Source organism: Prinia subflava, chromosome 1 (assembly GCF_021018805.1).
Source record: "Prinia subflava isolate CZ2003 ecotype Zambia chromosome 1, Cam_Psub_1.2, whole genome shotgun sequence".
Taxonomy (NCBI): Eukaryota; Metazoa; Chordata; class Aves; order Passeriformes; family Cisticolidae; genus Prinia; species Prinia subflava.
The window spans coordinates 23785979-23801215 of record NC_086247.1 but is presented as its reverse complement, the minus strand read 5'-3'; the positions used below and the strand labels follow the sequence as shown (position 1 = coordinate 23801215).

Here is a 15237-nt window from a genome sequence, read left to right as displayed (position 1 = left end):
TTACTTCATAAAGCCCCAAGTGGTTTCTCTCACTGTTCTTTATGGCCTTCCCAGATCTTTTAGCCACAAACACATAATTCATTTAAGCCACACATAAACAGCCATGATTTACGTCAACTTTTCATTCAATGGAAAGCACATGAAAGAACTACTTTCCTTCTGTGTGTAACTTGCCTACAAGGGCTGGAGGATGTCTATCCAAATTCCTGGTGGTAAACCCAAGCAGTTGTCAAAGCTTGTTCCATATTTGGCATTTTATGAACTTCCCATGAGTTTTTTTCCATTACAGAATCATTCAGTCACCATTTGGCACCTCTCAGTACCAGATGACAAGTGAAAGAACTTTATGACGTCTGAAAAAGGCAGACCCTTAACCGCACCTGATGTCAACCTCTTGTCAGAGTGCAAGATATCTATGGCAGTTGCCTTAAAAACTTCTATGACACCCAAGTGAATGGAATTATAATTCAGCTTGCTATTCTTTAAGATTCAGTTATGATTAAAGGCCACCATCTCAGTGACAAGAAAACTCATGCCAAGATGGTTAAAAGCTGAATCAACAAAAACAGTCATATGAAACCCATTAAAAAAAAACCCCTTTGCTGCAGTATAGAGAAATAAATAAAACACCACTCCCTGTGCTTTTTAAAATCAGGGTTGGTCTCAGGCAGGAACACGCAGTACACTTGTCTCTCTGGCAGCATGCCCTGTACCAGAAGTAATTGAAATTCTCAAAAATCCCCTCCTCCCATCTAAGACCTGGCGAGGAACAAACACAGTATTGATTGCTGTATCTAGACTGGCTGACAGGCCTCCCTGCCCAGTGTGATTCAGAGACCTGCAGCAGCTATTCTGAGATCAGCAGACCATTCCCTAAAGAGTGCATCTTCCTGATCTCTCTTCTGAAAGAGTGAGCACTCCTGTCTGGGCCAGTGGTGAAAACCAGCTGAAATCAATGTTATTCCAGGGAGTGCCCCAAAACAGCCTCAGCTCAGGTGGAGCACACCCTGACCTGATAACCCTCAACATCTCACACCTATAAAGGCACTAGGATGTTCAGCTGGCACTGCACTCATCACCTGCTGCCCCAGGCATACCTCTATACTGTTCCCATAGCACTAATTAATGCTTATGTCCTTCAAAAACTGGAAAAGGCAACCAAGTACATTAATTAACACCTGGTATTTCAAGCATTGCACTGGAACACAGCCATTGCTTCAACATTCCTTGCCTCCCCCTTTCTGCAGAGCATGTCTTTGATCTAAGACTTGATTTGTGACACCATGCAACAAAAACCACATAGGATTCTAGAGCTGGCATCACTGGCAAGGAATCCAGAAGCTGCATCTGAGACCATCTGCTAGACCAAGTATCAGGTCCTCCTGATATTTGTCTTTCAGCACCAGCCACTTCCCCATTCTCTAGGGTTTCACACTTGTTAAGAGAATGGGCAACGTGGCATAGCTGGAGACTTGAAATCCCCAACATATCTTACTAGTTAAACAGTTAGATTAGGGTAAATTCACTACAGGGGCTTTTCCTAGGAGACATTTCTCTCCTAAGGCTGAAGAAATTCATGTCCACTTGCTACAGTCTGTATGGAAACACTGATTATTATACCAGGATAAAGCATGAGCAGGATGGGCTGGTCTCACTATGAAGACTTGCAGACTACTGTGAGGGAATCACAGATGGCACAGTAAATTTGAGTCTGTATTCATGCTTCCTATATTTTCCACAACCTATTCTTCCAGTGAGAAAGATGATTTTTCAGGATAAATAAAATTTCTGAATCAGATTTTCAATCTGCATCACGTGGAATGCCACGTGCAGCCTGTTCCTTGGATAGTGTTGTCACAGCCAAGAAGCACATGCATACTTCCATCATGCCTTCAAGTCGTGACAGGTGAAGGGGAGACACCCTTGGCTGGCAGGGTGGATGCTGGAGGAGCTGCCCCCTGAGCAGCACCTTGCAGCTGCCACTGCCAGAGATCTGGGGCAGCTTGGCATAGCTGGGCACTGGCACTGAGTGTGTTTGTGTGGGCTGTTTTGGCCTTCTCGACCTCGAAGCAACATTACCTCGTGTGACAGCATCAGCAGAGAGGGCCAGCACATGCTCCTACAGACAGGGACAGGAGTGAACTTGCAGAGATTTATGGGCAGCACAGATCTAAGTATCATCAGCCTCTGATAATTATTAATTACAATAACCATCACTGTACACAGTGCCTAGAATCTCCAGCTTGACTTACAAACCTTGTCCTTGCTAAGAAAAATAAGCTGTTTGAACTTTGCCTGACAGCAAATGGGCACCACAGTAGTTCGGTAAGCGTGACCACCACACCATCACTCACAGGGTGAAGAACAAGGTCTTTAGCACCCAGCCTAAAATGTTAATTATTTATTTAATAATGTTATTATTAGCATGATTCTAATTACTACCAAGAACACAATATGCATGCCAAAAGATGTTCAGAATTGATGACTTTCTCAATCATTCTCTCACTTTGGTCTTCATTACTTCCTGGTGTCTTCCTGCGTTAGAGTCAAAGGAAACTCAAAAAACCCCTCTGAAATAAATATGGATGGCAAATAGAGTTCAGTGCACATGGCTTTCAAGTTCCAAAAGTGCATCAAAATGCAAGAAGAATGTCTGATGATGGGTTAGGATGGGCTGTGAATTCAATGCCAGTCTGGGGAAAGAGGCAGTACTAACAATAACACAGAGAATAATTTTAATTTTTTCTGAAATTTGGTTGGACACTTAGGGTCTGTTGCCACATATACCAAATATCATCACGTGACACAGTGCAGGATTATGACAATGGAGTCCTTGTCTTGCTCAAGGTCTTTCAAATTCTGTAAGTTTGCAGTATTTATGAAAATTATCCATCCTTCTGCTCTTGTGGGCATTTCTAAGTACCTCACTTAAAAGCTACAAACTCATTTTCAATGTTTGTGTCTTTAAAGAAGGGAAATAGAGTCATTAAAAAACATACCATAAAAATGCTCAGTTCTTCAGTCTGGCAACACACATCCTGAAAAGGAGTTAACAAAAAGAAGATAATCCTGTACTACATATGTCTGAGAAATAAAGTTTATTTTCCCAAGCAAAAGCAATAGGAGAATTTTAGAATATTTTGACACAGTATCAAGCCATGCCCTCAGATTTTTGGACATTAGTGACTATTGCTATAAATTTCATTAAATTGTAAATTCAATGGAAAAAATCATCTACTTTGCAATAAAGCTGCATTTATACAGACACATAACATTGTTATAACAGAAATTCAACCAGAGTCTTGTTAACAGCATCTACATGTACGTAGCATTGACTAATTTATAAAATTTGGCTGAAGAGTTGCCAGCTTTACAAGCAATAAATCATTGTGATCAAATGAAAACTATAAACCAAAGTAGACTTAAAGTAGGAATGTGCATAAAAACAATCTTATTAATTATTATATCAAAGGAAGAGAATACTGGAAAGCAAAGTTAGTTTTAAATATCTGTATTATAATTACAGTGAGTGAGATTAACTTAGTAATAACTGTAACTTTGTATAAACAACAGGAATCACATTTACCCAGTAATGTCACGAGAAACACAAAACAGAACTGGGCAAAAAGAACAACAGGTGACTGCAAATCAGTTGCACAAGACCTATGACAAGAAGGATGGAGAAAAAGACACTCAGGTTCTATTGGGTGGGGAAGTAGGATTGGTTACATTCTGGAAAATGAAAGAAACATTCTCTTTTATCCGTTCAAGGAAAGGATCAGCAAGAGTCTGATGCTGCCCGGAGAAATGCTTCCATTGCATCAACTGTGACATGGAGAGTGGTTTCTTTGAATTAGGCTTCCCATGGTTCTGTTCAAGCTGGCAGCTTCTAGATATGGGAGCCTTTTCTGAGGAAGTATCTGCAAAAAATGATGCAGTAGACTAATCAGGGAAAACTAAGACAAAATTTCAGCCTGAATCAATAAGACAGTTGGTGGTAACAAATGAAGGAAAATAGAACAGCACATATAATTATTCTGTACCAACAAAATCCAAACATATATCTGCAGTAAGAAAGGGAAGGCTGTTCGTTGCTCAGTGATTGAGGTTATCAAAATTACCATATGCTAGCATAAAGACAAATCCTTTTACACATGGATGGGAAAGGAAATATCTGCCAATTTCCTTTTCTGTGTCTTCCTAATTCTGTGACATTTGCCTGCTCTCATTCTTTAAGTAAATCTGAATCTAGATGTATGTTGCAGCAAAATTCATGCTAGCTTAAATTTGCTCCCAGAGGAATCACTCCAGCAAGCTAAGAATAATTTGAGTAGCTGTTTCATTGACTCAGCACACTAGATCTGTACAGTCTGTACATCCAGATCATGCCAAGTTGTTCAATATACACAATACTGTATATCACAGTAAGGAAAAGACTATTGCTGTGAGATTAATTCACTTTTAAGCCAAGATCCTAAAGCCCCAAATAGTATCATGTCATTGCAGTGCACGTCACACACTGATGGCTTTATGATTCACCTGATGCCTGGGATAAATGAATAAATAATTTTGTATGGAAAAAAATTGCATCATTACTGTTACTGGTTTAAAACTTGTCATCAAATATCTTCATAGCAGTATTATGAGCTCGTTAGGAAAGACCAGTGCTATGAGCAGCATGACTCAGACTATTCCTGGTCTTTTTAAATTTCTGAGAGCCCATAAAGACCCATAAACACAAAACTTTCCTTTTAACTGACATATGACATGTGAAGTAGATTTGAAATATATTTTTTTACTGGCCAGAATAAAATTTAGAATAGATGCATTGACACATTCTGCCTTCCTAACTCCTAAACTACACAATGATAAGGTAAAACAACAGGCTTATAGCTTTGTAGCTGATGTGAAGGCCAGCAGAATAGCAATCAACCCATCTGCATGATCCATGCACAGGAAATTTCCTCCTTTCAAGACCCCTGTTTTCTAAAGATGACCCTAGTGTGAATGGACAACAGGAGATGATAATTGTGAGACCTATATTATATTGTTTGGCTCCTCTTTAGTTTTTCTTTTGAGTCATACTTGCTAGAAATGGAGGAGACAAATCATTGAAAGTGCTTTGCTATTCTGTGCAGCAGAATCTATCCCCAGTAACCTGGAATCTGGTTCCTTGATGCAGTAATTTGACAGTTTTCTGATCTTAGGAAAGGCAAAGAGACCAGCTAGTGGTAGCTGCATTCTGGGGTGATCAAACAGAAGGCCATGACTCAGAACAACTTGACTGGGCAGACAATGAGCCAGCTTGTCCTCTGCTCTTTAGAAAGTCAAACCCTCCTTCCCCTTACTCTATCATTACCACCACTTAAGTCTGATAATGACCTTCAGGCTTTTCCTTGATTTACTGCCCAAAGGTTTTGTCCACTGGGACCAGGAACTACCCTTGAAAAAGTCACAGAACCCAAGAGGCCCCAGCAATGTTGTGACTGAATTGATGAAACCAAAGTGTGTTCAAAGCATAAGATGTCAAGATGTTAAGACAATTGCAAGCGGCTACATAAAATTACAACCACCAGTGCTCATCACAGTAGCAACACAAAATTTCTCTGGATTTCTGCAATCCAGGAGCCACACCTGCCTCACTGCATACCACTGGGAAAATGTGGCTAATATTTGGCACACAAGGTGCCTATCCCACACAGATCCTGTAATAGTACCTAAGTGGAGTATGGTAAATTTAGAAAATCACTTATGCAGAAAGAGAAGTTCTAATTTTTCAATCATTAAAGAAAGATAGAAAGATGAATCAATCAGTGTATGGAGCAAAAATAAAGGAGATAGTTCTTATGGCTTATTCAAATTCTTATGGCTGCAGAAACCCTGTGCTACCACTAGCCAAGTCCTCCCCATTTTGGGTGGAATGAGATGAGAAAGAAGTACAAGTCTAACTTATTACCTGGGAACATGTAAACCATCAAGCAAAAAAGTATTTGATTTGCATTACTTGTTTTCCTGCTCCTGTCTATTGAGAACACACAGTCTTGTACCCATTTCTTGAGTTATTTTATTGACGTTTCTGTGTGCATTTAGCTGACATCAGTATTGGTACCACACTATCACTCCTGTAAATAATGTACATGGATGTTTCATGCCCCAAAAGAGAAACATACCAAGGCAATAGACATTCTTTCCTTTGAGAGACTAGATGAGCTATAAAAACTAAAATGGATAAGATGCATATAACTTATGATCATTTATTTTTTTTAATTCTGTTTCCAACCTAAACATATATACCTGCACACAGCAAGGTATGAGAGCAACTTCGATATGCCAAAAGAACAGGAGACAGGTTCCTACAGAAAGAATAGATATGAATATTTGCAACTTGCATGATAAATGAACTAGTTGTTACTGCAAGGAATTAATCTTCCTCCTCCTCCTTTCATGAAGGACTCCCATGGATTAGATAAATCAGCCAGTATGTGCAAGACTCCATAATGAACCTCATTATTTCGATCCTCTTTTACTGAGCATCAACGTTTTCTCCAGAGATAGACTACATATTAAGAATGGATTCCTCAGCAGTGGCCAGAAATAATGAAAAACAAACTCACTTTGATGGTCAATCTTTCCCATACAGTCGCACTCAAGCAAGTCGTGAGTAACACAGCTGGAATCTTCATGTAGAGTAAAGAGATTTTTAAGCTCCTCAATAGAAAAATGTGTGTGTTCAGATGTCTTGGAAAGGTCTACAACTGCCCCAGAAAGGTCTTGTTTGCTGATCTGTCTTTGATAAATCTTTTCTTCTATTGAGCCTGTATTGAAAACAAAAACAGACAAACTGAGATCATTTTTGACCAGTATTTACAAAGAAGTCAAATCAATTTCTTGATAACAGCATACACAGGAAACGCTAAATCACTATTTTCAGTTAGTTAAGAAAAAGCAAAGCAAAGGCAAGTGAACAAATGTGATGTCTCCATCTTAACTGAATTCAGAACGAATATGTATTTTTAAAGAACAAAATATATATATTTTTAAAGAACAAATTATTTCCAAAAACATTCCCTTTCTTTCTTTTATGGACAAAATGTCAACATCTGTCTCACTCTGAGTAAGTTGAGCACCATCTCTGACCTGTGGTTAGCAGCCTGTAGATATGGACAGTATGTTTCTGACCATCTCTCCACACTCTAGCCATTGCCTGAGGAAAGCAAGAAGATGAAGAGCATTAACAGCCTGCTAGACAAGGATAATTTACTAAAGCTTGTAGCCTTCACTGATCAAATTCCCAGTTCTGCTCCGTTGTTCAAAGAGATGTTGTCTGGATAATGCATTCCCGAATAACTCTCTGTGATTGTGTAAATTTATTGGTATTACTTGTAAACAGTTTTGAAAATATAATTTACTTCCTGCCATTTATGATTCTCTTCCTTTCTGTACACCAAAGTAGGAAAGTAGGTGTTTCATTTATTTCCTGAAAGAAAACTCCTCTTCATATTTGTTTTCTAAGCATTAACCACTATTTAATATTTCAGGAATACTGGTCATTCTTCCCCATCTCCAAATTTGTTTTTCTGCCACAATACTTCTTTAAAAGTGACTTTTACGTTTCTATTGAAATTCTAAAAATGATTGCACTTTCTTTATTTCTTAAACAAACAAAATGTAAAACTGAGTACTGTTATATGATCTTTTTTTTCAAAAATGTATAGGTTACACCTATATCCTCAGTACAAACACACACAACAGGGTTTGCAGTCTCTGGCAACCTGTAGCAATTTTGTCTGACTTAGCAGACTTTTTCAAGCAACAAGGCAAGTGACCACATGAGGGTACTAATTCACCCTTGGAAGAGGAGCAAGGCCAAGAATCAGGGCTTATTTCAAGTATTAAGGACATAGCATTACTCTACAATAAAAAGTTTCTTACTGAGTTCATGAAAAGATATTTTTAATTGTTATTTTTAAGGACTATTTTAACTGAGGACTCTTATGCCAACTAAATAATCCCTTGAGGCCAACAGTGCCTTTATAAGAATAGCACAGCACTGGCTTTCTTTTCTTTCTTTTGGCATCACTGCCATGTGATTTTCTCATTCTTGCAATTCTGATCAGAGTCCCTTTTTCTCAGGGATTGCAAAGCAACAGCAACATTTGCTATGCAATCTAATCCTATTTTCCCTTTCTTTTTAGAAACACAGCAACTCTCAAGATAAAAAGACATCAAGAGACAAAGATGATACATGATTCAGTCCTCTGAAGAAACTAGAATTTAATCTTTTTATTTTTTACTGTAAGAGGATTTCTACTGATCCCAATATATATAATATGTCAGAGAAATATTTCTTCTTTTCTTCTCAGAAAGAGTTTTCCTCATTGTTGTACTTGCCCAGATACAATGTGGTAATTGGTAGCAGTAAGACATGTAAAGCCAGGCAACAAAATCAGTCAAGAACTCACTTGATGCCCGTCCCAACCCACATGTACACAGTTGTTACCAGACCTGAATATCTGTAGCTGGATTCCAGTCAATATCATACAGGATCAAATGAGATGCTCCAACCAGGTTCAGTCCCACTCCACCAGCCTTTGAACTCAGCAAAAAGATAAAAGCTGGGCTGCATTTACTATTGAAAGTATCAACAATATGTTGCCTCTGGGAGACAGGAGTATGTCCATCAAGTCTGGTATAGGAGTATCCATAATATTTGCATACGTCTTGTAGTACGTTTAATGTTTGAGTGTAATTGGATACCAACACAACCCTGTCAAAGAGTAAAACAAAATCATCATCCTAGACCTTGGCAAAATTAAAGTCCAATAACAAATTACTGAAGACATCTAAGAAAACAAAATTAAGAGTGAAAAATTACACATCAACCCAGGGGTACTTTTACTTTCTATGAAATAAAACATTTCCAATTAATTAGAAGCATATACCAGAACTGGAAGCATTATACCTAGTGTCAAGCATTCAAATGTTAAATAATTGTCTCCTTTTGCAACAGAATTTGACAGAATGCACAGATTGCAGGCATTCAGAACCAATCACAAAGACAGATTTCTTTAAAATCTCTGTTTATGCAAAATAACTGTTGTTAAGACAGCATTTGCAGAGGATGTGTAGGAGCTAATAGATAATACATATATAACTCTACTTACTGAAAAAGCTACTATGAATTTCTACAGAAAACCTCAGAAAATTCTAACAAAAATCATAATTGAAGTGGAGTAGGAAAGCAGAGATTCTTTCCTACATTTTATTGCTGAAAAGAATGGGGATGAAGACTAGTGAAAGACAGACACTGGGTTTTTTAGAAAGCAAAATCAATCTGATCTCTTACAGTAATGGTCCAAGCTATGTTGATCTATTTTCTCTGTAATTTTGACTAATTAGGTTTCAAAGGTCTGAAAATCTAGGATTCCTATTCTCCCAAATATTGAGGATGATTCTAATAAGTAGACAAACATCTTTTGCATTTAAGCCATAAGTAAAAGAACAGGGCATTTTCTGGCAGATCTTGTTTGGAGGTCTTTTGTAATCTAAAGTAAATGTAATATATGTCATTATTTTTTAAAAAATAATTTTGATTAAAAACAAGTTCTGAAGAACCAGAAAAATAATTTCAGTGGAAAATGAAAATATTAACATTTTACAAGTGTTTTAGAATATTTTTATTATTACACTTTACAAATGAACTACATCCATGACTTGTCTGTAATGACTTTGCAAGACTTATTTTTTTGTCAATCAACACAACATTCAGAGCTTTTTCTGCACTCAAAAATAGAATATAAACTTCAGATTAGGACTGGAATTGAGTCTGTATATTGCAAAAACTATTCAGTACCAATGAAAGTAGAGAAATCAAAGAAAAATAAACATGAGTTGCACTGAATTAATGCAACAAAAAGGCATAAAGTAATGCCTCAACTCAGCAGCTCTTAAAGTATTGCTACAGAGAAATATGGGTTTTACTGACACCCCTGGTTCTGCTGACCTACACGAAATAAGGCCTGTATATTTAGATATTCAGCTGTCATTAGCTACAATGGATGCTAAGTATATAAACTCCAGCAACAGGCTCAACTTTCTGATTTGTAAAATGAAAGGATCTTCATATTTCATTACATCAGTGTCAAGAGATCTGTTGTTACTTCCCACTACTGAATTACATTATGTCCTATTTAAACATCAGTTGAAATAAAAATTAAAAGTTAAATACTTTTGGAATAGTTGAGCTTTAAGGCATGAGTCCATAAAAAATCATCCTGGGACACCAGGTCATGTGAGGTTCCCACAAATCAGCAACTGCACAGTAATTAATCATGTGCACCCTATTACCCCATGACAAACAGAAGTTTTTACATGTCAGTGGCATTTACCATAGGGAAAATAAGCAGTTGCTGGGCAAGTTCATCTGTTGAAAATGTTTGCCCCGAACTTTAGAAAAGGCATCAAGCAGTGAGCAGTTAAGTGTGATTAAAAAGGAAATAACTTATAATCTAGTAATGAAAATATTTCAGTGCAATTTAATAGATTAACACATTTCTCATAAAGATGCAAAGCAATGGAAAGTCTCTGCAAGTACAGAGTACAGCACAAGGGCTGTATCAAAACACATTACTTGCTTTATGGTGCAAAAAATACAAGTACCACTATCTGGAAAAAAATATGAAGAGCATCTTTAAAAATTATGTCAGCTGCAAATTCTAGTTTCACAATTTAACAAGAAAGCCAGGACTACAATGCTTAAATTAATTTGGCACCCCTAACAGCTGCAATACCTTTATTTTGAATGTTACTGAATGCATTTTGAATATTTTGAATGCATTTGAAAAGCAAATCAATATGCAGAAGGTCGCTCCCATTACCTCCCTTCCACCTTTCTTTCACACTTGCCTTTCAGAAGAGTTGAGCTCATGGATTGCTGCTAACAACTTCACCAGCACCTGCAATTTTCCTGAATCAGTTTCAGAGAAAGTGTCTGAAGTATAGTCTTGTGGGAAGACATCTATTACACCTTCATAGAGGCTAGACTCATCATATTCCCCAGACATAGGATCACAGCTTTTTTCCTATTGAAAATAAAAGGATTAAAATTCCATATCTCATCTAAAATATTTTTTTAAGATCGATCTATTTTTATCACAAAGATAAAAGGAGGCATAAAATGCTACCACAAAGCAATGTATTATGTGAGCATGAGCATGACAACCTCCCAACATGGGACTGAAAACAAAGTTTTAAAATACCTACAGTGTTTATTTTAGTTTACACTCTCTAATCTAAGACATTGTTTGCAGCTAAGTAGAAAGTTGAAATACTTAAAAGTGAAAACTGTACAACTTCTCTACTTACACAACCACACAAATGTATTTCCACAGTAAAGATATATCTAAATCTCAGGAGTGTGGAGGAAATCAATACACTATTTATTCTTTCTAAATCACATAATATTTTATTATGAAACTTCCCAATCATTCACTCTGTTTAGGAAAATACTGTCATTAAGATTCAGTTATACTACTGGAAATGAAGAAAAGCTAGCAAGCAAAACCAGTAAAATAACAGAAATACAGGTAGTATTTTGCTGTACTTAGAAAACCAATGTTTCACTGGGAGGAAAAAGCCAGATCACTTAAATGCCAAAACCACAATTGCAATAAATGACTTGCACATACAGTCCTTTCCATCTCTATATTTAATAAAGGCTCGTGTTTTTGCATATGAAAAGTCTCTAATGCTTATACTATGAAGTAGAGGCAATGAATTTTACTTGGCAGCACTGAAAGCTACATGGATATTGCACTGTGGATATTCCAGCTAAGTCATGAAGTATGTCTTTTAAGAAAGATTTACATTTCCACCCACCTTACTTGGACTTCAGCTAGTGGCCACAGAAGTTACTATTACCAAGTTCTAACTATCATACTATTTGCCTATAGGAATAAGAACATTTCTTTATGTACAACCCCAAGAGAAGTGGTAATGGAGACATCTAGCACCATTGACATCTTGAACCTAGACCTCCCAGTGTCATTAAGCTTGAAAAAGTAAAATTATCACATGTGGACAGAGAGGTTTCAGAGAAGCCAGTAGACAAAGTACATACCAGTAATCTAGACTAGTAATCTCTAGTTAACAGTGTTCTTTGTAAAATTCACATTTATATGTATTTTTACAAATATGCAGAGACAAGGTTAAGATGGAAAATACATTAAGAAAGAGAAAACAGCATAAGGTAATAGGAAACTGGTGAGATACCTTTCCTGAGTACATTCAAATTTCCTAATACTTGTGCTTTCGAAAGCAGACTTCCTAGAGTAAGTTGTATGTGAGAGTATGGAAATGACCTTAAGCAATATGCACATTGATAACACAGTTTTAGGGACCTGTGTCTGTTGAAATGATCAGTTGCAAGCTCACACCCCTGCAAATAGATACCTTTATAGCTTTAAACAGCAGACATGGATGATTGCAAAGTTTTTTCAAAGCTCCTATACATATTAGGTGTGGACTATTTTCCAGCCTGCCTTGTAGACAGGATGTAATAACATGAGAACTAAGCAGTTTTCGATACAATTCAAGTTGCAGTGCTGTTGGTCGGCAGAAGATTATGCTCTCCTTTTTTGGAGGCAGAAATTTGTTTATAACCTCCTGTGTTCTTCTTAGAATAAAGAGTCCAGTGAGGCGTGTGAGTTCTGCTGCTCTTTTCTCTCCTAATTCCTTTTCCTCCTAAAAGAACAAAGCACAAAATTAATTATAATCTTGCATTTCAACAGAACAATGTTCTGCATGATTTTAATGAGGTATTTAAATAACCTTTTAAAAGTATGATACCACTTTCTGACACGGGACTGTAATGGCCAATTCTTCTCCAATTAGTACCACTGCATTAGTTCTATGTCTGGTTTCTAAAGTCTTAAAAAAAGGAAAATAATGTCCCAGATGACATCCAAGGCTTGAATTATATTCTAGAATTCCTCAAGATGCAGTGAAAGCATGCAGACCTTGCAGTACTGTGGAGAAGCTAAGGATGAATAAAGCATCGTCACACGGCAATGCACACGGCCTTTTGGGGAATGCAGGTGTTGGAAGCATAGTTGTTACCTGATAATTAATAGGCAGCTGAAATGAGGTGATTCTAACACGTGTGTTCTCCTTCTGCTCCCTTTGGAAAACAAGTGACTTTATGTCAAATAGGAAGGTGAAATACTATTCAGCTACTATTAGTAGTCCCAAGCTTCACTTTACTCCACAGAAGGCAAATTTCACTTTACTAGGAATTTTATTCTATAACTGAATTTTTTAACCAAATACCTGTGTTGATGAAGGTTCTCTAGATCTGACAATTGGTTCCTCATATATCTTTCTGTATGTGGATAAAGACCCGAGTATTCCTGGATTCACAAATTCTATTAATGCATAAAATTCTTGCAAATCATTTTGGATCGGAGTACCTTCAGGGAGGAAAAAAGAATGCAATTGATTATTTTTTCCTTAAACTGATAGAAGTACATTAAATGCAGGCTTTAATATTGGGAATGTATCTTGAAAACAGATGTTTTATTTCGACGTGAATTACAAAGAGTCCTGAATTGATCTAAAACTTTACCATGAATAACAAGATATTGTACTCCTAACTAAACAGACTGCAGATATAATTGTTCTGACAAAGGAACTTAACAGTGAAGTTCTAAATCAATTTTATTAAATAACTACAAAGGAAAACATTGAGTGTATGCAGAGACCCAATTCCCTTACAGAAGATCCAAGGCTCCTTGCTTTCCCCTGAAAAACTGACAAATTTTGCCTTTATGTAAAAAAAATTGGAAAGAACCTGTTTTTACAAGACATGAGATTTTTTCATTTAATACACATTGCCGAAATTCCAACTGATTTCATGCTGTATTAAGAATATCTTTTTCTTCTACCCCAACCTAGCACTATCAACATAAAAAAATACTAAAAGTAACAGTAGATACTAACCAGTAAGGATAATTCTCCTCTCACAAGACAGACTAGTAAGGGCTGTAGTTGTCTTAATAGTGCTGTTTTTCAGACGATGTCCTTCATCACAGATTAGGAGGTTAAATTCTACAGCCTGAATTTGATCCAAGGATCGCAACAGCATCTCGTAACTGATTATCATAACTGAATAAAGTGGAGAACCAATGAATTCTTCTACTTTGTGGTCCTGCAGGCATAAAGAAAAATACACCATACAAATATTTCATTGGAGATCACATCTTTAAAAATCGTCACATTTCTTAAAAATACAGTAACTACAGAAATTTCTTCTCACATGTCACAAGATATTTAGTATCTCCTTCATGACTTCAGATTATTGATTCTTTCCTAATTTGCAAAAGAGACTTGATACAGCAATTTAGAATTTTACCACTTCGTTAAAAGAAAATTTATTATTCTTTTAAGCCTTCAAATCCTCTGAGACACATTACTATGAAGGTGAAAAGCACAGAGTTTCTGTAATAGCTTCCCACTGCTGGCATTTGGGTAAGCTTCAAATGAATAATTAAAGCCCAGATAATGAAGGGCCACAGGTAGCTCCTTGTACACTCACTTTGGATCTCAGCCTGGTAATGCCCAGTAGGAAGTTATCATATTCTACTAGAATTCCCTTTGTAGTTTTTAATAGAATTTTATATTATTGAACATGATATTACATTGATATTATTTGACCTATTGAATTGGTTCGAGGTATCAGATTGTAGAAGAGCAAAGTTCAGCTTGCTCAGAGCTCAGGTGGGAGGGATTCTGCAGGGAGCTTTCATGGAGGCCAAAGGAACTCCCTGGTGCTGGGAGTTTTTCAAGAACGCTTTTCTGGAAGCATGAAAATAGTTCATCCCCTTTAAAGATAGGAGAAACAGGTGGGGCAAGAGACCCCTTGGCTTAACTGCAAGCTTCTGAGTCAAAATCAAAAGCAAAGTGTACCAGTGATTGAAATGTAGATAAATACCTGTTGAGATCTACAAGGGCATTGCCAGGGCCTGCAGAGACGCAGACAGAAAAGCAAAAGCTCAGCTAGAAATTAATTTAGCCAGAGATGTTGAAAACTGCAACATTTCTTCAGGTATGTAAAAAGCAGAAACAAAAGGAAAATATTGGCCCACCAATAAACAGGAGAGGTGAATTAGTCACAGCATCTTCTTCACCTCTGTCTTCACCAGCACTGCTGGGTCCCCAGCCCTGGGAACAAAAATCCAGACT

General features: G+C 37.0%; 1 protein-coding gene across 4 annotated transcripts in view; it reads right to left on the bottom strand.

Annotated features, from left to right (window-relative positions):
• Positions 1–3083: 3083 nt before the first annotated feature.
• Positions 3084–15237, bottom strand: part of RAD54B (RAD54 homolog B) — a 63335-nt gene continuing 51181 nt past the window's right edge. For all 4 annotated transcript variants that reach the window (XM_063391170.1, XM_063391180.1, XM_063391189.1 and 1 more), the window contains 8 exons: positions 13996–14203; positions 13327–13466; positions 12451–12741; positions 10906–11081; positions 8506–8767; positions 7138–7204; positions 6615–6815; positions 3084–3920 (listed from right to left, as the gene is read on the bottom strand). In XM_063391170.1, coding sequence (XP_063247240.1) covers positions 3694–3920; positions 6615–6815; positions 7138–7204; positions 8506–8767; positions 10906–11081; positions 12451–12741; positions 13327–13466; positions 13996–14203 — 1572 coding nt within the window. In that variant the 3' untranslated portion in view covers positions 3084–3693. The remainder of the gene's footprint in view (positions 3921–6614; positions 6816–7137; positions 7205–8505; positions 8768–10905; positions 11082–12450; positions 12742–13326; positions 13467–13995; positions 14204–15237) is intronic.